The sequence below is a fragment of the Palaemon carinicauda genome, chromosome 26 (assembly GCF_036898095.1).
Source record: "Palaemon carinicauda isolate YSFRI2023 chromosome 26, ASM3689809v2, whole genome shotgun sequence".
NCBI classification, from domain to species: Eukaryota; Metazoa; Arthropoda; class Malacostraca; order Decapoda; family Palaemonidae; genus Palaemon; species Palaemon carinicauda.
In genome coordinates this window covers 31,174,948-31,201,333 of record NC_090750.1, presented here as the reverse complement: position 1 = coordinate 31,201,333, position 26,386 = coordinate 31,174,948, and the positions used below count along the sequence as shown (strand labels likewise).

The following is a 26,386-nucleotide window of genomic DNA, read 5'->3' as shown; positions in this document are numbered from 1 at the left end:
GCTGGCATTGATACGCAACCAGATGCTCAATATTATAAGTCTTTGTAATGTAGTATAACCGTTTCCCCTTTAAGTCCGTTCTCCCTGAATGTGTCTGTAAATTATAAAGTGAGCCATTGTTATCTACAATTATGAGCATTTTACAATAAATTGTTCCAGTTATTTAAAAGTCAGTGAGAGACTTATATTTCTTCTGTTATGTAATTAGAGAGATTTAGAGTTCTATTTCATTCATATACTTTGAAGAAGATTTCTGCTCATATTTCTGTGAAAATTAACTTAGACAATAAATCTTCTTTACGATGTAAAAGTCGTTTAATCCCCCGCCTCTCATCATTTAATATTTAAATTACCACACATAGTGTCAGTAAAAAGCAGGTTTGTGATTTTTGCAGGAACAAATGATAAAAGTGACGGTTAGTCGCTAGTGCTGGTGTGAGCAGTATGGTTAACTTTCGCCGCTCCTCCCCGCTAACTAACAGTGGGTAGTTATACCCTGACAAAAAAGCTTATTGTCTGGTTTCAGCTTGGTGAAATAGTAGTCCATAGTAAAAAGCTAGGAAAAATACAAATTACTTCCAAATTTATCATCTTATATTCTGCCCTGCAGGACCTGCACATTTATTTGTCATAAATTCAGAGATGTATAGAATCTCAGCATATTCTTTATTGTTAAATCTTCATATTCATACTACTAAGAATAAGGAAGTCTTCAGATCTCTTGATAACCAGTGGAAGGTTATTGTACAATTTTGGTATTGCAAACTCAAAGGCTCTAAAACCCCCATTCAAGCTTTATTTTGATTTCATTATCATCATTATCTCCTATGCCTATTGACGAAAAGAGCCTTGGTTGGATTTCGCCCGTCGTCTTTATCTTGAGCTTTTAAATGAATACTCCATTCATCATCTCCAATTTCACGCTTCTTAGTCCTCAGCCGTGCAATTCTGGATCTCTAACTCTTCTAGTGCCTTGTGGAGCCCAATTAAAAGTTTGGTGAACTAATCTCTCTTTAGGGGTGCGAAGAGCATGCCTAAACCATCTCCATCTACCCTGTGCCATGATCTCATCCACATATGAGACTCCAGTAATCTCTCATATAGTTTTATTTCAAAATGTGTCCTGCTATTTTACTCCAAGTGTTGTTTAGAGGGCTTTGTTATCAAACCTACAAAATCTGTTGAATATTGTTTCATTGTCATATCACGACTCTTGTCCATACTGTACCACCAATCTCACTAAACTGATGTGTGGCCAATTTTTTATATTTAATTTCTGAGGATTTGATTTAAAATTTTTACTTAACCTAGCCATTGTCTAATTGGGTTTTTCCAATCTTTCATTAAACTCAAATTCTAAAGATCCTGTATTATAGATCATAGTTCCTAACCATGTAAATTATTCTACCTCATTAATCCTTTTTTCTTCCAATGATATTTCATTATCCATTGCATATTCCATCTTCATCATCTCTGTCTTTCTTTATATTTTTCTTGGGCCCAACTTATTGTGATATTTCATGCATTCTGGTAAGCAAGCATTGAAAATTCTGTGGTGTTCTGCTTATAAGCATAGCATCATCAGCATACTCTAGGACCGCAAATTTCTTATTACCAATCCAGTCCAATCCTTCTCCACCATCTCCAACTGTTCTGTGCATTATAAAATCCATGGGGAGGAAAAACAACATACGTAACATTCCCTTCAAATACTCCACTGTTCCCTGGAAATTCATTTGATAGGACTACAGTAACTTTGCACTTGCTATGCTCATGAACAGACTTAATCAAATTTACGTATTTAAGAGGAACTCCTTAATAACACAGGACTCTCCACAAAATTGGCCTCTGCGCACTATCAAAGGTGTTTTCATAGCTCACTTATGCCATCAAAAGTGGAATTCTCTATTCTACGCATTGCTGCACAACATGTCTCTAAATAGAAACTTGGTCAGAATAACTACCTTTTCTAAATCCCGCTTGTTCATCTCTCGGCTTTTCATCAACCTTACTCTTTAGTCTCTTTAGAATAAGCATACTATATACTTTCATAACAACTGACGTAAGTGTGATGCCTTTGTAATTATTGCAATCAGTCAGGTTTTCTTATTTTTCCATTTTCACCAACACGCCTAGCTTCCATTCTTCAGGTTTTGCCGCCACATCTACAATCTTGTAAGTGTTCCTGGGGTAATTCTATCATTGGCCAATATCATCTCAAGAGTTATTATATTGTATCCAGGGCTTTCCATCTCCTTAGTGTTTTAATGATAGGTTTGACTTCAAACACACTTAATTTATTTATGAACACATCAAGCTTCAGGTTTATCAGTTAAATTATTCCCTTCATGTCTTATTCATGACCCCACTAAAGTGTTCCATCCAATGTTTTCTTTCTTCATCTTCTGTTGTTATAACAGATCCATCTCTCTTTTTGATGGTCATATGCTCTTCCTTACCTTCACATAGATTTCATTGATAATTCTATGAGTGATTCTTACATTATAGCCGCTCCCTAAATTCATAGATTTGTCAGCCTAATCTGCATTCCTCTCTAAATATTCTCTCCAGTCTTTCCTGACCTTTCTTTTGACCTCACTATGGATCCTGCAAAAAATTGAATACTTTAACTTGACTTAAGGGGCCCAGCCTGTATGCCAATATATGGGGATATAGGAAGAGCAACACAAAATCCCGAAAAAATTCACTGACCTTCGTATGGCAAATATTTTGTCAAAATTTCTCTTACTTTCATAGTTACAGGGTAATTAGTGAAAGTGACTCCATAAATCAAAAACATTGTTCTCTACAAGAAAATGTAGTATTTCTTGTTATCGTAAATTTTTATAATTATTACATTTTAATGTAAAACAAATTGGGAGCAATGGCATCTAAATTGATTCAATGAGTCACATGACGATGTATTACAAGGTAATTACACCCTTCGGCCTTCAGATCTAGCACAAACATTATAGAGAGTACACATTTGAGTTTGACTTCTGACATTCACTCGTTTTTACGTCTTTTTCTCGGTTTCGGCGAGAATTTCATCTTGTCAAAGAAGAAAAGACAATTTCAACATCTCACTAACATAAGTACGAAGAAAATTATCTCTAACAAGAGTTCAGAAGTGGGTAATATATGCAAAATTAGCCGAGTTAGTAAAGGAGAGAGATGATGGTGCAACTGTCTTACCTAAAGAAGCAAGATATTGAGCAAAGGGATCTTCATACATGTTTGAATTATTATAAGTAACTTTATTTTAGTTTGGTTTGTTACTATCCCTAAAAGAACATGAAATTCATAATAATCATGATTTATTAATATTGTCTTTGTAAAAATGCATAGAAAAACTTTGAATGCCTGTATCTCAAAACCATACTTATTGACCTTCAAATTCTATCATTTCCCTTAGTTTTAAAAATATAGCATTGAAATTTGGTATGTAACGTAGAAAGACATTATAAAACAATCAAATGTTTCCCTTTTTTCAATTTTTGTTTCATATTTGTTTCTTGATTTCTTCCACAATTTTTAGGGTTTTTTTTTTTACCATAATGAAAAAATCCATATCTATCAAAATAATGACTTTTAGAAAAAACTCTTCATTTGGTTTTAGGTCTACATCAGGCCTATATAGTGTAGTAATCCGAGATCTTAATATTAATTATCAAGGGAAGAGATAGAATTTATAAAATACTAATTATCAGGATAAATCGCTCTGTCGTCACAAAACCGAAGGTCAGAGGCAAAAATCCTATGCAGGTTGGAGATATCCTAAGTCATCTTATTAAAGGGACTAGCACACTAATGTTGTTTTTTAAGGACAGGACTTTGACATTCATACCACTTCATGAGGTAACTTAGGACATCTCCAAATTTTATAGGATTGTTGCCTCTGACCTTCAGTTTTGCGACGCCAGGGCGATTTATTCTGAAAATGAGTGTTTTTCAAAGTATTTCCTCTCTTGATAATTAATATTAAGACCTTGGATTACTACCCTATATAGATCTGATTTAGACCTCCAATTAAATGAAGTTTTATTAAAGTAATTTTCTTGCTAGCAGTGAATTTTTTCATTTTGGTAAAATAAATAGACCCTAAAAATCAGGGGAAAAAGTGAAGAGGAAAAAATGTAAAAAAAAAAAAAATGGAAAAAAGGGTAACATTTGACTGTTTCATAATGTGTTTCTTAGTTAATATACCAAATTTTAACACTATATCTTTAAAACTAAGGGAGAAGATAGAATTTGAAGGTCAATAAGTATAGTTTTGAGATACGGGAGTTCAGAGTTTTTCTTTGTATTTTTACAAAGACAATATTAATAAATGATGATTATGAATTTTATATTCCTTTTTGGCTAATAAACCAAAGCAAAGTTATTTATCATAATTTAATCATAAATGAAGATTCCTTTGCTCAATATTTTGCTTCTTTAGTCAAGACGGTTGATCCTTCATCATCTCTCTCCTTCACTAACTCAGCTAATTTTGCCGATATTTCACACTACTGAACTCTTATTAGAGCGAATGTTATTCTTCCTTATGTTAGTGAGATGTTAAAATTGTCTTTTCCTCTTTGGCATGATGAAATTCTTGCTGAAACCGAGTAAAAGAAAGTTAAAAACAAATGAATGTCAGAGGTCAAATTCAAACGTGTACTTTCTATGAGGTTTGGTCTAGGACTGAAGGCCGAAGGGTGTAATTACCGTGTAGTACATTGTCTTGTGACTCATGGAATCTGTACAGATGCCATTGCTCACAATTTTTTTTGTATTGTAATGTAATGATTATCAAAATTAACAAAAACAGAAGAAATGCTACATTTTCTTATAGGGAACAATGTTTTTGGCTTATTGAGTTACTTTTACTTATTACCCTGTAACTATGAAAGTAAGAGGAATTTTGACTAAATATTTATTTTGTGTATGCATTCTCCATTGCCATACAAAGTTCAGTGAATTGTTTTCAGGGTTTTGTATTTTTCTTCCTATACCCCCCCCCCCATATATTTGCATACCGGCCAGGCCCCTTTAGTGAAATGAATGCCGAAGTCCTGTCCTTAAAAAATGGCATAGCTGGCCTAGCCCCCTTGAATAGCTAGAAACCATTTGTAGGCATTTGGATTTTAACACTATTCATTAGATGTGTTATTTTCATGAAGCTTTATATGTATTCGGGACATTGGTTGATTTAAAAAATTTTCATGAAAAATCCATTCATGTTTGTTATATTCCAAATTTATTTTTGGCTGACCTATCAGATTTTGCTGAAATAAAAAATAAAAAGAATTCCCCCTAGACCCAAGTGTTATTTGGATTTTGAGGTAAGTATCTTTTGGTCTGTCTTACATTCTGTTCGTCCATCATACCATTAAGACCTCTGCCCTGCAGATTAATGCCTATTATTTAAAAAATCAAGAAGTTGATGTAATGTTTTCACATAAGTTCTCACTTGTAGTATCGTTTATTACAATAAATTTATGGTTTGTTTTTAAGGGCGCTTCATTAGTATTTAGATTTATAATTCTGAAACTACTGTAAGTATTAGGTCAAATTATTTTACATTTCAGGCAAAGAGATCTCTTGGAGTTCGTGATGAACCCTTGTCAGAACGGATAGATGAGTATGACAGTATGGACCTTATGGATGGAGCTTTCGATGATGATATGGATGATGTAAGTACAGTACTGTAATTATTGGTATTTAATTTCTCTGATATAGCTCTGATTACTTTTGGCTAACCAACATTACTCTGGGCTTTAGTAGAATATACAAATTTAGTGTGCCATGTCGTCCTGATGGAAGGTTCCTTTAGGTAGCTTTCTAAGGGATATTTGCTACAGTGATACTCCCAGAGAAATAAAATGAAGGTCTCCAGGATTCTAACTCCTGGCGCAAGTATCCAGTTAAGGATATCTTAAGGGATCAGGGGATGTATTTTTAAGATACGACACAGCAATCTTCACCCCGAATAGATTTAACTCTTTGATGTAAGGGGGAAGGGTGGCGAAAGAAAGGGGGAAGGGTGGCGAAAGAAAGGGGGTGCCGTTTTAGGTACCCGGTGGACCTCCTATCCGTACTACTACCGGCCACCATTCCTTTACTTGTAGCGTAAAAGGTAGGTGCTCTCCCACAGTTTTCTCGGTGTTTTGTTGCAAGTTTTTGGAATAATCATGCAATCTCTAGCATCTTCATCCTCTGTAAAGTTGAGTATTAATTCTTTCCTGTGTATAATTTTAGGCTTCCTTCTCACAGTTAAATTCCAATAATTTAAGTTTGGTTGAGCGTTGCCATGACTGGAGGTGGCCATTTTACGACAGCTGTCGCTGATTATTATTGCATTTTATTTAGTTAGTGGGGCGACATTTCCCGGTATTTAGATATAATACTAGCTAGCTAGGCAAATTATACAAGTGAAGATTGTGCATACAGAAATATTATTATTCCTCTTCCGATTATGTACCTTTACTTTTCGTATACGGAGGGAGCCCCGGCGGTGCCAACCATGGCCGTGGTTCCTACCAGAGCTAGGCTAGCCTTGCTCATATATACGTTGTAAAGTAATTCCCCACATTTAGCCTCACCCTATTGTTCCTTATTAATTTGGATGGGGATTCACATTCTCTAGAATTTATGGATAAGGTTTGATATACATTCTCTTTTAGAGAAGAGGCTAAACCCTTCCTTCCTCCCTGAGTACTGCCGCCATTACAGGCGGCAACCAGTGTCTTTCTTCATTGCCGTAGAGTAGAACTCCGGCTTTGGGTTATATAGTAATTAAACACTGTCTTTCTTCATTGCTGTTGAGTAGAACTCCAGCTTTGGGTTAGTTATTAATTAACTCGAGGTGCCCTTGTCTTGCCGCTGACAATGTCGCCAGCAAAGGAATCATGTTTCCTCTGCCGCCGACGACGTCGTTGTCGGCACAGGAAGCCGTGCTTCCACAGTCCACTGTCGAAGGTAGGCGGCATATCTACCGCCACCTCTCTTCCCAGTGAACTATAAGACTTTTTCCCTTCTCCCTTCTGTCTTTTAGTGTCGGCATAGCCGTTACAACATTCTTTCACCAGTATTCTGACAGCCATCCTAGCTTGCCAAGTTGTCTGCGTTGCCGGCCGGGACCCTACCGGCGGCAGTTCAGCTGCCTCAGCCACCTTCCCCCTTATGTCCTTCCTTCACCGAAGTGAATGTCATGGGGGAAAGATTGAGCCTGCCCTGACGTCTGCCGGTGGGAAACCCAACATACTTTTGAGAAGTCTTCAGCCCTCTCTTGGTCTGCCATCCACAATTATTGCCCTCGGCGGTACTGTACAGCAGGCGGCAGGCCTTTTGTGGATGGATGGAAGCTAGAATCAGGTGGATTCTTACCCCTTCCATTAGAACACTTTCTGGCAAGGAGACAGTAGGTGGCCTGATAGTCCTCTTACACTTCCAATTGTTGTGCTAAACCATAATAGGAAACTCTCCTTCCCTAATGCTTTCTCTCCATCAGTTAGTGCTGCCAGGTACTAACCTAACCCCGGTAGTGCACTGGTTGAACTACAGTATACAAAAAATACAGTAGTACATTTATTTTCTAACATACTCTGTGTTTCCTATCACAGTCTATTGTTGGGACTGCAAGATAATGTTGAGGTTGAGTAATCCCTCAACACCCAGATGATTTCTTTGATCATCGGGACCATAATAAATTACCGATCAATATTAATATACTACAGGTGGATAAAGTTGGTATAAACACTTATTAACCTTAACTCTTAAGTACTAGAGTTTCTTCCACCCTGTATTCTTCCTAATAGGGAATCTAAATATTATTTTTGACGGAGGTCTCAGCAATTGCCTGAGAGAGGAAACACAGATATGTGTCTTTCCTATTTCCTTTCCACCTTACTATCCTAAGCTATTATTTACAATAGTGATTACTATTGTTAATAAAATTTATGCGTTTATATCAATGATATAAAAAACCGTATACTCACAGAAACCATTTCCTTCACAGGAGGAGCCAATGGTGAAGTGTGCATCTATGTTCTGCAACCACAAAAGTAAGGACTTTTGTGGGCATACGATGTGCAGGACTGCTGTATCCTGTCTGGATCCCTAAAGTATAGGGACTCGAAGGGTTGCTCCACCTGCTCAACCCTGCAGACCAACGGCTTCGGAGAAGCCATCCCAGTCACCATGGAGACTAGGGACACAAGGGAAACCCTTCGTAAGTGGGTAAGAGGGATCCAAAAGAACTCTCTGGGACCTTACCTACCTAATGAATTCCTAAGGTGCCTTCTGTTCCCCAAGGCGCTAGCAAACGTGGTAGTGCCCCAGGAACAGGTCCAGTCTCCTTTCATACAGCTGAAGATCGATGCGGACATCCACAAGACAATAGAAGGCATGGACATCCACCAAGAACGGATGTCAGAAGTGTCCACCAACACAGAACAGGACCTACTGCAAGAAAGCTCTGAAGAAGACGTGGATCAACCACGGAGGGAGGAAGAAGGATCCGTTTCGACGGTAACTGAGGACCCTTAGTTCACCGTGTCGGCATACCAGCCTATGCCGTCAACCTCTTCAATCCCAACTACACAGGTCGACAAGAGTGAAGCGATCCTCACGTCGATCCAGCAGATGTTGGAATCGTTCCGGAAGGAACAGGAGGCGATGAAGTAGTCCATCCAACAAAACAAGAAACAGATACAGGAAAGGGATCGCCCTGGAACCTCTAGGGGCTCTACTAAGCCCCTTAGAGTATCAGATCTCCCTCACTGCTCCGAAACCAACCCCTGGAGGTATGCGGAGCACATGGCCATGATGAATGGGAAGCTATTTGTCTCAGAGAAGTTGGGGGCCAAACTGTTTGAGGACCTTGAGTTCTGGCCCAGCTTTTCAGGCTACCCAGACTGTTACGTGAGACTGCGGGATGAACTTGCATCCTGTGAGGAAACGGTACCGAAGGAAGTCATTGTCTTCAAACATGACAATGCACAAGCCATCCTTATAGTCCTTGAAAGGAGCCGCATACACCAACTCCAAAGTCTCAGCACTGAGCAAGAGGCATCCCACCTTTATTGCTCCTTCCTCCATCTCTTTCCCCTTTTCGGAGAAAGCTCTAGACTTTGTCATTAAGGCAGTCGAAGAGGGCAAACCCTGCCCAACTCTAGAGGAATGCAAACCATTCTCTCTAGTAATGCCTACCTGCAAGGAGAAGGGGAAAGACGTCCATCTAACCTTCTCCGTCTCGAAATTGGATCCAGAGATAGCAGGCCAGTGGTTCAATGAGAACCTCCGAAGTTGCCAGACCATCTTCTGAGGAGGGAACAGGAGACGAAAGAGAGACTTGCAGCTTCCCTTTCTCATCAGAACTGCCTGGAAATGTGCACAGGTTTACATAATGCCCCAGAAATGTATGTTTTCCTGGCTAAGTCTCACATGGTTACCCTTGTGAAGAACTTATATGCTTTTATCAGGTCAAGGAGGACCTGCAGAGAGCATGTGTTTACCACAGCAACAGTGAAACACGAACCCAGGAAGCTGATTTCATCATGCATCTGGGGCAAGGACCTTTTCCCACAGGAAGTGGTCCGAGAAGTCATAGCCAGAGCAGCCACGGAGAATAGCAACCTTCTTCAAAAGTGGGGCATGACATCAAAGAGGAAATCTTCCTCAGGCGGAGGTCCCCAGCCTAAGAACAAAAAGGTAAAGAGACCACATAAACCTGCGCAACTTCCAACCTTGACCATGGCCACAGTGCCTCAACTGGTAGCACAGCCTCAAACCACCTTCCAGATGGTCCCTCAACAGCTGGTAGCCCAGTCGCCAGCATTTAATCCTGGCTTTGAGAGGCAGTCGACCACCTTTGGCCTTATAAAGGAAAAGGCCAAAGAAGAGGTTCCTCCGGTAAACCCCTCACGGGGCAGAGGACAACGTGGTCACGGAAACAAGCCCTCAGGACGCCCCAGGCAATGAGGGGTTCCAGGTAGGGGACAGATTATGCCACTTTCGGGATCGCTGGACCTTTGATCCCTGGGCCCACAGCCTAATCACGGATGGACTCTGGTGGAGATGGAACAGAACTCCACCCCGTTTTCCAGAATTCTTCCAACACTCCACCCCTCAGAACTCTTGAACAAGAAGGTAATAAGGAAAGCGAAGTCCATCAAATTCCAGGGAAGGCTGTTTTGTGTTCCCAAGAAAGACTCTGACAAACTCCGAGTCATTCTAGACTTGTCTCCACTCAACAAGTTCATCAAGAACAAGTTCAGAATGCTTACTTTGCAACACATAAGGCCCCTTCTACCCAAAGGGGCGTACAGTCTCAATAGACCTGGCAGATGCCTAGTGGCATCTGTCAGTTAGCAGCCTCTTCTCCTCCTACCTAGGATTCAAGCTACAGAAGAAGAAATTCGTCTTCAGAGCAATGCCCTTCAGACTGAACGCAGCCCCAAGGATATTCACGAAACTAGCAGACACAATTGTCCAGCAGCTACGTTCCGAAGGAGTTCAAGTGGTAGCATATCTAGACGATTGACTGGTATGGGTAGCATCCAAGACTACTTGTCTGCAAGCAGCCAAAAAGGTGATCCAGTTCCTGGAACACCTGGGCTTCAAGATTAATCTCAAGAAGTCTCGCCTTTCTCCAGCTCAAAAGTTCCAATGGTTAGGAATCCAATGGAACTTAAAGTCACACTACCTCTCCATTCCATCCAAGAAAAGGAGAGAGATAGCGGGAGCTGTCAAGAGACTAATCTGTCACGAGGATTTCAAGACGCCAACAGGAAAGAGTATTGGGCTCTCTCCAGTTTGCAGCAGTGACAGAACCGGTGCTAAAAGCAGGTCTGAAAGATGCGTCAGGAGTCTCGAGAAGATACGCATCAAACGCTCGAAGAGATCAACTAAGTTTGACCCCGGCCCGATTGTGCATGCTGTTAAGGCCGTGGTCAACAGCCAAGAGCCTAGCATGAACAATTCCCCTGCAGCCACCACAACCATCAGTGGTGATGCACACGGACGCCTCCTTAGAAGGATGGGGAGGCCATTCTCACGAGAGAAAAGTGCAGGGGAATTGGTCGCACCAGTTCAAAACCTTTCACATCAACATCTTGGAAGCTTTGACAGATTTCCTGACGTTGAAGAAACTATCCCCTCGCAGAGCAATCCACATCAGATTGGTCTTGGAGAACGAAGTGATAGTAAAATATCTAAATCGACAAGGCTCGAGATCACCTCACATCAACCATGTGATATTAGCCATCTACCTGGCAAGGAACAAGGGATGGCACTTATCAGCAGTTCACCTACAAGGGTTCCGCAACGTGACGGCGAATGCTCTATCCAGGCGAAAGCCAATAGAAACAGAATGGTCCCTAGACGCAGACTCATTCTCCTTTGTCTCAGAAAAAGTCCCAGAACTGCAAATTGACCTCTTCGCAACGAGACAACAAGAAACTACCTCGTTACATAGCCCCTTATACGAACCCTCAAGCAGAAGCGATAGACGCCATGTCCCTCGATCGGAACAAGTGGAATCGCATTTACCTGTTTCCACCAACCTATCTCCTGCTAAGAGTCCTCGATAAGCTAAGGCCCTTCAGAGGGACAGCAGCAGCAGTGGCCCCCAAATGGCCCAAAAGCAATTGGTTCCCTCTAGTTCTAGAATTGAAACTGAAGCTGTTTCCTCTGCCAAATCCAGTTTTATCCCAACTGGTCCAGAAGTCGACTGTCTACGCTTTATTCTCGAGAACCAACAACCTTCATCTCATGACTTTCTCGTCCTAGCAGCGAACAAGAAGTTTGGAATCTCAAAAGATAAAGTTGACTTTATTGAAGAGTATAAGTCAAGTTCGACTAGGAGACAATATGAATCATCTTGGAAGAAATAGGTGTCCTTTGTGAAAACAAGGAAACCAACAGAAATATCGATAGATTTCTGTCTCGCTTTCTTCATACACCTACACGAACAAGGCCTGGCTTCCACCACGATTACCGCATGTAAGTCGGCCCTGACTAGACCACTTCTGTACGCTTTTGAGGTGGACCTCACTAGTGAAATCTTCAATAAGATCCCAAAAGCATGTGCTAGACTCAAGCCGGCAACCCCTCCAAAGCCCATAACGTGTTCTTTGGACAAAGTCTTGCACTATGCTTCAAACCTAAACAATGAAGATTGTACTCTAAAGGATCAAACACAGAAAGTCATCTTTCTGTTTGCAATAGCCTCAGGGGCTATAGTTAGTGAAATAGTGGCATTATCCAGAAACAAAGGCCATATTCATTTCCTAGACACAGGAGAATTGAATCTTTTTCCTGATCCTGCCATTCTTACAAAGAAAGAGCTACCCACTAAGAGATGGGGTCCTTGGAGAATCTGCCCACTGAAGGAAGATGTCTCTCTATGCCGAGCAGTGTCTTAAGGTCTATCTTCGAAGAACCTCAGACTTCAAGGGAGGACAGCTCTTCAGAGGCAAAACTTCAGGATCAAACCTATCCCTAAGACAACTGTGAGCGAAGCTCACCTACTTTATTCGCAGAGCAGATCCTGACAGCACACCCGCAGGTCACGATCCAAGGAAAGTTGCTTCTTCGTTGAATTTCTTTCAACACATGGACTTTGAGAGGCTCCGCTCATATATGGGGTGGAAATCATCCAGGGTCTTATATAAACACTATGCGAAGCAAGTACATGAAGTAAAACACTTTGTTGTCGCGGTGGGTAGTGTCATAAAACCCGTCGTTTAGTGCTGCGATGAACAGTGGACTGTTTTGGGACTCAACAGTGTATCAGGTGAATAGGTATTCGTACCTTCTAGTGCAAATCATTACGGTGATTAACTGACTGTTCTATATAGGTGCATAATCTGACCAATAACACCAGTGTTTGCATCACGGTGTTTACGCATGTCCAAAATCTGAGCAAGTTTGACAGATTTGAATTAATGCTGGATCAGATTCTTACTTTGTTGCAACCAGATTTAATAATTTATTTGCAAAATAAAGATTAAAAACGTACCCGCGTCTTGTATTTTACTCCTCAGTTGCTTTTAATCAAATCATGCCAGAGTTATTTTATCCTTATAGATAGAAAAAACTTGAACCAGTACAGATTTCCAAGGTAATTAAAGGTAACCTCTAAAAAGTTTCCCTTTTTTTCCTACAGAAAAAAGCTTAGTGGAAATGACAGTTAACTGGAATTTCATATATAAGTCTAGGAGACCAGATAAGGAATCCATTCAAGGTAGAAAGCACTCACACAAACTCACAGATATAGTACTTTCAAGTAATTTCTCTTGTATACTTCCATCAGGACGACATGGCCGAGCCCAAAAAACAGATTTTGAGCAAAGTGAAAAATCTCTTTCGGTGAGAATGCCATGTCGTCCTGATAGACCCACCCTTTTGCTGACCTCACCTGAAACTACTCTATCTGCAGCTATTCCTGCTTGAAGACAAGTAAAGGAATGGGGGCCGGTAGTAGTACGGATAGGAGGTCCACCGGGTACCTAGAACGCCACCCCCTTTCTTTCGCCACTCTTCCCCCATATATCAAAGAATTGAATTCATTCGGGGTGAAGATTTCTATATGTGTCATATCTAGAAAATACATCCCCTGATCCCTTGCGCCAGGATACTCGCGCCAGGAGTTAGAATCTTGGAGACCTTCGTTTTTATCTCTCTGGGAGTATCACTGTAGCAAATATCCCTTAGAAAGCTACCTAAAGGAACCTTCCATCAGGAAGACATGGCATTTTCACCCAAAAATAGATTTTTCTCGCTTTGCTCAAAATCCATTTTATGGACCATATCCATAGATGCGTAATTACTGTCTAATATATATATATATATATATATATATATATATATATATATATATATATATATATATATATATATATATATATATATATATATATATATATATATATATATATATAATGTAAATATCACCCATGTGTGTGTGTGTATGTATGTATGTATACCAAGGCACTTCCCCCAATTTTTGGGGGTAGCCGACATCAAACAAATGAAACTGAAAAGGGGACCTCTCCTCTCTACGTTCCTCCCAGCCTGACAAGGGACTCGACCGAGTTCGGCTGGTACTGCTAGGGGTGCCACAGCCCACCCTCCCACATTATCCACCACAGATGAAGCTTCATAACACTTAATCCCCTACTGCTGCTACCTCCGCGGTCATCCAAGGCATTGGAGGAAGCAGCAGGGCCTACCAGAACTGCGTCACAATCGCTTGCCATTCATTCCTATTTCTAGCACGCTCTCTTGCCTCTCTCACTATCCTCCTATCTCCCAGAGCTTCCTTCACTCCATCCATCCACCCAAACCTTGGCCTTTCTCTTGTACTTCTCCCATAAACTCTTGCATTCATCACCTTCTTTAGCAGACCGCCATTTTCCATTCTCTCAACATGGCCAAACCACCTCAACACATTCATATCCACTCTAGCTGCTAACTCATTTCTTACACCCATTCTCGCCCTCATTACTTTGTTCCTAACCCTATCTAATCAAGATACACCAGCCATACTCCTCAGACATTTCATCTCAAAACATTCAATTTCTGTCTTTCCGTCACTTTCATTCCCCACAACTCCGATCCATACATCACAGTTGGTACAATCACTTTCTCATACAGAACTCTCTTTACATTCATGCCCAACCATCTATTTTTTACTTCTCCCTTAACTGCCCCCAACACTTTACATCCTTCATTCACTCCCTGGCGTACATCTGCTTCCACTCCACCATTTGCTGCAACAACAGACCCCAAGTATTTAAACTGATCCACCTCCTCAAGTAACTCTCCATTCAGCATGACATTCAACCTCGCACCACCTTCCCTTCTCGTACATCTCATAACCTTACTCTTACCCACATTAACTCTCAACTTCCTTTTCTCACACACCCTTCCAAATTCTGTCAGTAATCGCCCAAGCTTCTCTTCTGCGTCTGCAACCAGTATTCTCTGTTTTATCCTTACTCCTATTAATGAGTACTCTACCATGCACTTTTCAGACTACACTCAACAAACTAATACCCCTTGAATTACAACACTCATGCACATCTCCCTTACCCTTATATAGTGGTACAATACACGCGCAAACCCAATCTACTGGTACCATTGATAACACAAAACACATATTAAACAATCTCACCAACCATTCAAGTAGTCAAATCCCTTCCTTCAACATCTCAGCTCTCACACCATCCATACCAGATGTTTTTCCTACTCTCGTTTCATCTAGTGCTCTCCCCACTTCCTTTCTTGTAATCTCTCTCTCATTCTCATCTTCATCACCGGCACCTAAACACCTGCATCAGCAATTATATCTGCCTCCCTATTATCCTCAACATTCAGTAAACTCAAAATATTCCACCCATCTTTTCCTTGCCTCCTCTCCTTTTAACAATCTTCCATTTCCATCTTTCGCTGTCTCTTCAATTCTTGTGCCGGCCTTCCTTACTCTCTTCACTTCTTTCCAAAACTTCTTATTCTCTTCATATGAATGACCCAATCCCTGACCCCACCTCAGGTCAGCTGCCCTCTTTGCCTCACTTACCTTGCACTTTACTTCCACATTTTTCGTTCTATATCTTTTATACTTCTCTACACTATTACTCTGCAGCCATTCTTCAAAAGCCCTCTTTTTCTCTTCCACTTTTATTTTCACTCCTTTATTCTACCGTTCACTGCCCTTCCTCATGCTGCCTCCAACAAACTTCTTGCCAGACGCATCACTTGCAATCCCAACAAAATTTTCTTTTACTAACTTCCACTCCTCTAAATTACCAGTTTCTTTTCCTTTCACTTCGTCATATGCCATTTTCAACTTTTCTTTATATTTACTTTTTACCCCCGGTTTCATTAGCTCTTCAACCCTACTAGCTCCCTTTTACATATATCTACTCTATTCCCCCACTCTTTTGCTACAACTAATTTTCCTTCCACCAAAAAAGGATCAGACATACCGTTAGCCATACCCCTAAACACGTGCACATCTTTCAATCTTCCAAGCATTCTTTTAGTTATCAACACATAATCCATTAACGCCCTTTCTATACCACTCTTCCATTTGTCACTCTTACCCATGTATACTTGTTTATTATTATTATTTTTATTATAATTACTAGCCAAGGTACAACCCTTGGTTTGAAAAGCAAGCTACTATAAGACCAAGGGCTCCAACAGGGAAAAATAGCCCAGTAAGGAAATGAAATAAGGAAGTAAATGAATGATGAGAACCAATTAACAATAAATCATTCTAAAAAACAGTAACAACGTTGAAACTGATATGTCATATATAAACTATAAAAAGACTTATGTCAGCCTGTTCAACATTAAAACATTTGCTGCAACTTTGAACTTTTGAAGTTCTACTGATTCAACTACCTGATTAGGAAGATCATTCCACAACATGGTCACAGCTGGAATAAAACTTCTAGAATACTGTGTAGTATTGAGCCTGATGATGTAGAAGGCCTGGCTATTAGAATTAACTGCCTGTCTAGTATTACGACCAGGATGGAATTGTCCAGGAAGATCTGAATGTGAAGGATGGTCAGAATTATGAAAAATCTTATCCACCATGCATAATAAACTAATTGAACAACGGTGCCAAAGATTGATATCTAGATCAGGAATAAGAAATTTAATAGACCGTAAGTTTCTATCCAACAAATTAAGATGAGAATCAGGAGCTGAAGACCAGATAGGATAACAGTACTCAAAACAAGGTAGAATGAAAGAATTAAAACACTTTTTCAGAATAGATTTATCACCGAAAATCTCGAAAGACTTTTTCTATAAGCCAATTTTTTGTGCAATGGAAGAAGACAGACCTAATTTATTTCTTTAAAGTAAATTTGTTGACGAGAATCACACCTAAAATTTATAAGTCATACAAAGTTAAAGAAACATTGTTAATACTGTACTAAGATCTGCATGTTGAGGAGCCCCTGTCCTTGACCTACTTACAATCATACTTTGAGTTTTGTTAGGATTCAACTTCATACCCCTTAATTTGCACCATGCACTAATTTTAGCTAGATCTCTATTAAGGGATTCAGCAACCCGAGATTTACATTCAGGGGATGGAATTGATACAAAGAAGTAGCATCATCTGCATATGCAATCAGCTTGTTTTGATCAAACCACATGTCATGTGTATATAGTAGGAAAAGTAAAGGGCCAAGAACACTACCCTGGGAACACCAGATATCACATTCTTATATATACTTACTATGGTGCCCATCAACAACTACCCTTTGTGATCTATTACTTAAAAAATCAATAATAACTATGAAACGACCCACCCACTCCCAACTGTTTCAGTTAGAAAACAAGGGCCTCATGATTAACACTGTCAAAAGCAGCCTTGAAATCAAGGCCAATCATATGAACTTCTGATGACAACCAAGGGATTTCTGTACAGCATTGGAGATTGTAAGAAGGGCATCACATACTCCAAGGCCTGTATGAAAACCAAATTGCAAACACGGGAATGGATGATTACCTTCAGCAAACCTATTAAGACATTTTGCCAGAAGACAGTCAAAAACTTAAGATAATATGGGAGTTATGGAAATTAGGCGGTAATCAGTTGGACTTGAGCTACAACAAACACATTACATAAAGGAGTAACATTATAAATTCTCAAACAAGTGCTAAAAGCTCTTCTTGCTAACTTGTGAAAAATAACAGATAACTTACCTTAGAAAGTCCAGCGCAGGTGTTGTTGGTCTTGCTACGCTGAGAGGAGACGGACAGGCAGCGAGGAGGTAGAGAGGCTAACTACGATAAACGTACACTACCGTAACTTATTCTAACTTACACTAAGTGAACTTTAACATAACTTAGCTCATTTATTTTTTATATTTTATATTTTATATTTTTTTTTTACATTTTCTCTTTTTCTTTTTGATGATTAATTTTAATCACTTTCACTCTCTACACTTAAAATTGATTGAATTTCTTTCGCTTCACTCTTTGCCATTTTCTTTGAACCACTTCCATCCTCTTCATCACGAGTTCGCTTCGTAGTTTTTTTAAAGAAGCTATCGATAGATAGTTGCTTGGTATGGCTTTTCAGAATGTTTCGAAAGTGAGTTAGGCAAACATCATCGAACTGCGCAACTACACGACAAACCTGCAATTTTTTTTGGGTGGTATTTGTCGATGAAGTCGACCACGTCTTGATATTTTCCTAACCTCTTTTATTTGCGCCGAACCTAACACATGTTCTACCTCCTCGATCCCTTCCTCGTCATCACTCATGTGCTCAGACATAGCATGGAATTCCTTGAGCTCCTCTGTGGTAAGTTCGTCGTGATGTTCGGCGACGAGTTCCGTGATGTCATCTGCGTATACCTCCAGACCCATGGACTTGCCAAGGGAGACGATTTCCTCTACGTCTTCCGCTGCACCCATCACGGGATCAGGTTTGGGGTCAAAACCCTCGAAATCTCGGGGAGAAACTGCATCAGGCCACAGCTTCTTCCAGGCAGAATTGAGGGTTCGTCGAGTTAATCCCACCCAAGCCTGATCTATGTTCTTCAAGCTGTGCACGATGTTGAAGTGGCTTTTCCAAAATTCACGCAAAGTTAAGTTTGTGCTTTGGGTGAAATTAAAGCACTGCTTGAATAGGTGCTTAGTGTAGAGCTTCTTGAAATTCGAGATGACTTGCTGGTCCTTGGGCTGGAGGATAGAGGTAGTATTCGGTGGAAGATACAGCACCTTTATGAACTTGAATTCATCGAAGATATCATCTTCAAGTCCGGGTGGGGGGGGGGGGGTGAGCGGGTGCATTGTCAAGGCATAGCAGGCACTTTAAAGGCAATTTCTGCTCATGAAGATACTTCTTCACAGAAGGGCCGAAAACTTGATTAACCCATTGCACAAAGAACTGCCTAGTGACCCAGGCCTTCGAGTTGGATCGCCAGAAAACATGAAGCTGGTCCTTATCCACGTTGTGTGCCTTAAAATCCCTATGGTTCTTAGAATGGTAAACCAGTAAGGGCTTGACTTTGAAGTCCCTGCTAGCATTGGCACATAGGGCAAGAGTCAACTGATCCTTCATTGGCTTAGGCCTAGGCAATTTCTTCTCTTCGGCGGTGATGTAGGTTCGACTGGGCATCTTCTTCCAAAACAGCCCGGTTTCATCACAATTAAACACTTGCTGCTCTACGTAGCCTTCTTCCAGCACGATCCTTTCAAAGTTCTTGACAAAGTCAGCTGCAGCCTTTGTGTCCGCACTAGCAGCCTCTCCGTGGTGAACAACTGAATGAATCCCGGACCGTTTCTTAAATTTCTCGAACCAGCCACGAGATGCCTTGAAATCGTCTGAGGAAGGTTCGATTGAACTCTCCCCAGCATCACCCCCAGAGCTCTCCTCCTTCAAGTCCGTGAAGACGGCGTGCGCCTTCTCGCAGATGATGGTTTCGGTGATGGTGTTGCCAACAATCTCTCTGTCCTTGATCCAGATTAGCAGAAGTCGTTCCATCTCTTCTATGATAGGGCTTCGGCGTTTTGAAATGATGGTGATCCCCTTAGAAGGTTTCACTGCTTTAATGGCCTCCATCTGTTTCAGGATTGTCGAGATCGTCGACATATTACGGCCATATTCTTTAGCAAGTTCACTCACGCGGACGCCACGCTCATGTTTTTCAGTAATTTCTTGCTTTACGTCTAAAGAAAGCATTTCCTTCTTCCTTTTCTCACCACTACCACTTGCAAAACTAAGCCTTTTAGGACCCATACTTTACGTAAATTACTGTAAAAGGATGCACGTAAAAAATCACGATTAAAACAGTACAGTAATAGCAGAACGCACAGGGCACAACCGCACGAAGCCGACGAGAACAGAGGACTGACCCAAGCCACGCTAATTGAGGGTCCCTCCGAGGTCGAAGTGCTGCCTTCTATCGGCGGAAATAAAAAACACATCCGGCACTATGAGTACCAACTACGCGTACGGGTATTGTTTATTCGGGTGTCGAAAAAAAATTCAGGTGTAGAGTAGGAACGTGTTCGAATTGTACTTCGCGTGTCGAAAAATTCGGATACAACCAGTACGACGAAAATTGCTTACTTCGTGTGTCGAAATAAAATTCGGGTGTACTGTAGAGTCAAAAATTTGCTCAAATTTTACTTCGGATGTTGGAAAATTCGGATGTAGATACGTTCGTATGTAGAGGTTCCTCTTATATATATATATATATATATATATATATATATATATATATATATATATATATATATATATATATATATGTATGTATGTATGTATGTATGTATGTATGTATGTATGTATGTATGTATGTATGTATGTATGTATGTATATATATATATATATACATATATATATATATATATATATATATATATATATATATATATGTATGTATGTATATATATATATATATATATATATATATATATATATATATATATATATATATATATATATATATATATATATATATATATATATATATATATATATCTATTGATAGATAGATTTGTGTGTGCGTATGTAGTGTACATACAAACAGTTATCTCCCCCCCCCCAGGTATTCATGAATCAACATTCACGAAATCACAGATTTGCGAGGTTTTCTATTGTGCAGTTACATACTAAGTTTTTGAGAAATTTTTATATACTGTACATACAAAATATTTTTTTTTCTTCTTTCATTTCAGTATATAAATAACAGATGCTAAAATATTTTTTTCATTTTAATATCATGCTTATTTATTTTCTATTAATTTTGTTTCAATAAGTACATTTTCAAGTTGAAAAACACAATGAACCCTTTATTGCGTGTACTGTATGAACACGCAATGCTGCTACTATTATCAAGCGCATTACTGTAGCGATATATTTTTCTTTAATTTTGGTTAATAAATAACAGGTTGTAACATATTTTTTCTTTTATCTCATGATTTTTTATTTGCAATTGATTTTACAGCTATAAGTACATTTTCCATAGTCTTATGTTAGTTTGAACAAAGTGCAAATTAAATTTTCTCTAGATTGCAAAGGTTGAATTACAGTCTTGCAGATTTCTGCGAGAAAGGACATGAGGCTTGTAGTTTTACGAATCTTCCTCTTCCGCCTTTCTTGAGGTAGATAAAGTCAAATAATGTCTTAAACGACTTCCCTTCTTTGCCCTTAGACTTAGCTCAGGCACAAGGTTAGCTCGCAGAAATTGGCCTCTCAATAAGCCAAGCATGGAGATGATGGTGAAGGCTAGTCTTTAGGATTCTTGGATGGACCACTGATCGGGAACGGTGGTCTTTTTAGCCACCAACGAAGACTTCTCGGACCCTAAGAAACTGAAGATCTTAGAAAAATATTTGTTACTGGGGAAAGGGTGATAAAGGGTTCTTGACTCATAATTTGGCAAACTGATGGACCATATGATTCATGAAGAGATGCGATGCCGTCATCTTCAAGTTCCAAAAGTAGGTGCTAAGGAGAGAGATCCTTCATTTCCGGAACAAATCAATTAAATCCTTATCCTCGTATCCTTTCTAGGATGTTGAGGTAGTGACTGAGAAATTGAGAACGGTGAGCCAAAACTTTCACCGAGCTGTTACATCCTGGTCTACCTTTTTGGCATCTGCTTTTCCAAAGGCTTCTCTAGTTGCAAGACAAGAACATAAGGCCTTTAAGGATGGTCCAAGGCAGTGTAACACCAAGGAGGGTAACCTTCAAAGGCATTTTAACACCAAGAATGGCAACACCCAAAGGCCACTTTTTCAGGGCTAGATGACTAGGTCGTAAATCTGGTAAACGTGGTTAATAACCCACTAGGAAAGGGAATCTCCCTGCAGTACCACTGATGGGGGTATGTCTGAAGCTCAGGTGGTAGTGATGACAGTGTCATGGGGCCATACCCTGGATAGTCAGTGTCCTCTGCTCTGGTAATGGGGAGTAGTCCTGACATTGTTAGAGAATGGTGCTTTTTAAGAGGTCCTGGACACGTTCCTCCAGGCTTTTACGGTAGACACTTTTAGAGGAGGCGTCTGGAGGCTGGAGACCAGTAATCGACCTCTTTGCTCTGAATGAGTTTTTTCAGATTCCATTCAAATTGGAGACTGAAGCCAAAGTCAGACAGGCACTAAGACCAAAAGACTTCATGATCATGTTAGATCTAAAGGCTGGGTATTTCCAGATCCCCGTCCAACCTTCTATAATGGGGCCGGCCTGCTAATGCCGTTTTTCAAGGACAGGACTATGACAATCATACCACTTAATAAAGTGACTTTGGTTTTGCAACGCCGGGGAGAATTATCCTGAAAATTAGTGTTTTTCAAATTCTATCTTCTCCCTTGATAATTAGTATTAAGACCTGGGATTACTACCCTTTACAGACTTGATGTAGACCTCCAATAAAATGAGGAGGTTTTTCCTAAAAGTTTTTTTTTTTTTTTTTGGCCAGATATGAATTTTTTCATTATGGTAAGAAAAACTCTAAAATTTGGGGAAAAAAATTAAGAAATAAGATATGAAAGAAAAAAAAATTGGAAAAAAGGGCTTATTTTTTTGTTACATGTCTTAGTAAGTTATATACCAAATTTCAATGCTATAAAAGTTGTGGGGAAAAAGATTAAGAAGTGAAATATAAAAAGAAAAAATTAAAAAAAAGGGCTTAATTTTTTTTTGTTTTTTTGATGTCTTAGTAAGTTATATACCAATTTTCAATGCTATATCTTTAAAACTAAGGGAGAAGATAGAATTTGAAGGTCAATAAGTATAATTTTGAGATATGGTCGTTCAAAGTTTTTCTTTGTATTTTTAATAAGACAATATTAATAAATCCTGATTATTATGAATTTTATTTTCTTTTTCGGGTATTGATAAAAAAACAGTCATTTATCATAATTTAATCATAAATGAAGATCTTTTTTCACAATATCTTGCCTCTTTTGGCTCCTGTGAGGCAAGGCGGCTGCTCTTGCACACTCTCTCTCTCTCTCTCTCTCTCTCTCTCTCTCTCTCTCTCTCTCTCTCTCTCTCTCTCTCTCTCTCTCTCTCTCTCTCTCTCTTTCATAGAGCAAATTTTCTTCCACATGTTAGCAAGATGTTGAAATTGTCTTTTCCTCTCTGAAACGATAAAGTTCTTGCTGAAAACAAGAAAAACAAACATTAAAATGAGTGAATGTCAGCCGTCATTCAAAGTTTTTCTTTGTATTTTCCAAAGACATTATTAATAAATCCTGATTATTATGAATTTTATGTTCTTTTTTTGGATATTGATGAACAAAACCTTAGTTATTTATTATAATTTAATCATAATGAAGATCCTTTTGCTCAATATCTTGCCTCCTTTGGCACATGTCTGGCTAGGCCGTCGCTCCTCCATCCACACTACTCTCTCTCTGTACTACCGATATTTCCCTCTTCTGAACTCTTAATAGAGAGAATTTTCTTCTTCCTTATATTAGCAATATGTTGAAATTGTCTTTTCCTCCTTGAAATGATAAAATTCTTGCTGAAAACAAGAAAAACAAACTTACAAAATGAGTGAATGTCAGAGGTCAAACTCAGACATGAACTCTCTATGAGGTTTGTGGGAAGACTGAAGGGCGAAGGGTGTAATTTACTGTGTTATATCATCGTCTTGTGACTCATGGAAGCTATACAGATGCCATTGTTCACAATTTCTTTTACATTAAAATGTAATAATTATCAAAATTTACGATAAGAGAAGAAATACTGCATTTTCTTGTAGGGAACAATGTTTTTGGTTCAAGTTACTTTTACTAATTATATACCCTGTAACTATGAAAGTAAGAGGAATTTTGACAAAATATTTTGTATATGCATTTTCCATTGCCATATGAAGCCCTGTAAATTCTTCAGGCTTTTGTTTTTCTTCCTATACCCCCATGTATCGGCATTCTGGCCGGGCCCCTTAAGGAAATAACTCTGCTTTATAATGCACAACAAGGTATACCAGTTCAAGGTGCTGTGCTTCGGTCTGTCAACAGCCCCTCAAGCGTTCAGTTTGGTTTCAGCCTGGGTTCATGCCAAAGACATTCATCTCCGTAATCTAGATGATTGGTTGATTCTGGTAGACTTGGTAGAGACCTTTCTCTGGATATGACATGATTTGGGGATTGTGATAAAGTTAAGTCTAGAGCCCAAAGCAAATAGTTACTGTACAAGGAAAAGCCTTCCCATTCCAGGACAGAATTGCAAATTTCAAAGAAGTGGTGCAACCATTCATTCTGCGAGGCTCGCCGGTAGTTCATCTTTTAGGTCACTTGTTTTCGCTAGAGTGTCTGGTACCTAACAGTTGCCTCTGTGTGCACTCACACGAATGGCAACTGAAGACCTTTTGGTCTTGGGGTATGGACACTCCTGGAATGTTCATTCTGGTGGGGACAAAGCAGAGGAAACAACTCAGTTGTGGAGTCTAGGATTTTATGTTCTTCATAGATGCATCAAAAGAAGGTTGAAGGCCTCGCCTGCTACATCATACAGCCTCCGGACTATGGTCAATCAGATTGGTTATGTCATGTAGGCTAAGCCTCTTGGAGTTGACTGCTATGTTTCTTGCTCTTCAACACTTTCAACAGCTCTTTTCAGGCCACTCGGTAGTGTTGATGAGTAACAACACTACCTTAGTAGTGTAACTAAACAAACAAGGAGGTACTATTACACTGCAACTTTGCCAACTAGCTGTAGAAATCCTGAGATGGAACGAAGACAATGCGATCTCCCTGTCAGCCTGGTTCATATCAAGCAAAAAGAATATTTTGGCTGACAATCTGATCAGAAAGACTCGGGTAGTTAGATCCGAGTGGTTTTTGAGTCCTCGTATAGCGAACAAAGTAATGACTTTTTTTGGTTCACCCGCACCTTAAACATTTGTCTGTAAGCAAGGGCAGGGTCAAGAAGAGAGTCATGAAGAATATATGTGCAGGGATATGGCAGGTCATTGACTGTACCCTGAATTCTGGCTCAACCAGATTGTAGACCCAGATCTCATTATGTTAGGTACGTAAGTACGTCCTTAGCTTTTAATAGAAGCTTCTCTATGGCACAGATTCTACAAGTGCGGGTCTAGCAACGGCAGACAACCTTCACTGCCCACTGCCTGCAATGCGTAACTTACAAAAACTTAGATACAGTTTCTCTGGTACCTCTAGTATCCGTTCAACAAGTGTTATAAGCTACTTCAGCTTCCTTACAGGACGAGCAGCATTTGGTCAAAGGTAGACGTTACCAGGTGTTAGTCTGTGATGAATCGACAGAATGACTGGTCTTTCCTTTCTTCATCTTCCCCTTTCTTGGGGCACAGCATCCGGAGGACTCTGCAAGCTGGTCTACCTCTGACTGCAGGTAAGAACCATATCCCTGGTGTGGTCTGAAATCTTTTATATATTTTATGTCCTCGATCTCCCAGCGATGGGGAGTCGTATATTGCCTAGATTTGAGTATGAAAAAGTGTTTCACTCTTTATTCTCACCTGATCGAGTCACAGTGCTTGTTTTCACTCATTCACCATGATTGCCCATGCTCTTAACTCTCAAGCTCATCAGACTGAGGTGTCAGGGTACTTACCTCATGCCCTAATGAGCTCTGAGCTATACCCATGTTATGTTTCCTAGCCAGTTGGTGTTTGGACTTCTATTCACCTAAGGGTAAATCTCCAATGTAAGGAGTAAAGTGTTTGTATTTGTGTGGGAACAGATGACAAATTTGGAAGTACTGTCATTTGCATTTTTCCTAACTATACAAACCTGAGCTCTTCACTCATACTTGTCTCGCTATCACCTGTCCTCCAAGAAGTCCTTCCTGCAATCAAAAGTGATATATATCACTGGGTGTGTGAACTTGTTTACCCCATGCTACCCCTGCTAACTAGCAGTGTCATTGAGACCTCGCATAAACGTTTATGGCTAGATTCCTACTATTCTGAAATGCTGAAAAGATATATTGTATCATACTTATGCATATTAAACTATATTTAACAAATCTCTACAAAAGAAAAAACTTATAAGCCTGATTTCTCAAAACATGAATGTTTTGGAGAAAAATTACTGCTACTTTCTTTTATAGTGATTGATTTTTGTCATTGAAACATCAAAATATAGTGAATATTATAGGCTATAATTTTTGACATTCACTTTTTGAAAAAAAATACTAAAAACTTCCATATGAATAACGTAACCTTTGAAAGTGACTCCTGTACTTTGATAAAATAATTTGCATACTGTACTGTAAAATAAAATACACATGGTAATAGAATTTCCCTTGTTCTACTTTTAGAGCATAGAATTTTCATTAGTTTTTTTAATGAAAAAATCAATCAAGAATAAAAAAGTAGTAGGAATTTGAAGTAACCCCAAAAGCTTTGTGGTTCAT

The 26,386-nt window shown here is 39.5% G+C and overlaps 1 protein-coding gene across 1 annotated transcript in view; it reads left to right on the top strand.

Moving 5' to 3' along the window:
* The window catches only part of LOC137619873 (DNA polymerase alpha catalytic subunit-like), a 316,081-nt gene that overhangs the window by 112,640 nt on the left and 177,055 nt on the right, over positions 1–26,386 (top strand). The window contains exon 6 of the mRNA XM_068350163.1: positions 5,574–5,678. Within this exon, the coding sequence (XP_068206264.1) occupies positions 5,574–5,678 (105 nt within the window). The remainder of the gene's footprint in view (positions 1–5,573; positions 5,679–26,386) is intronic.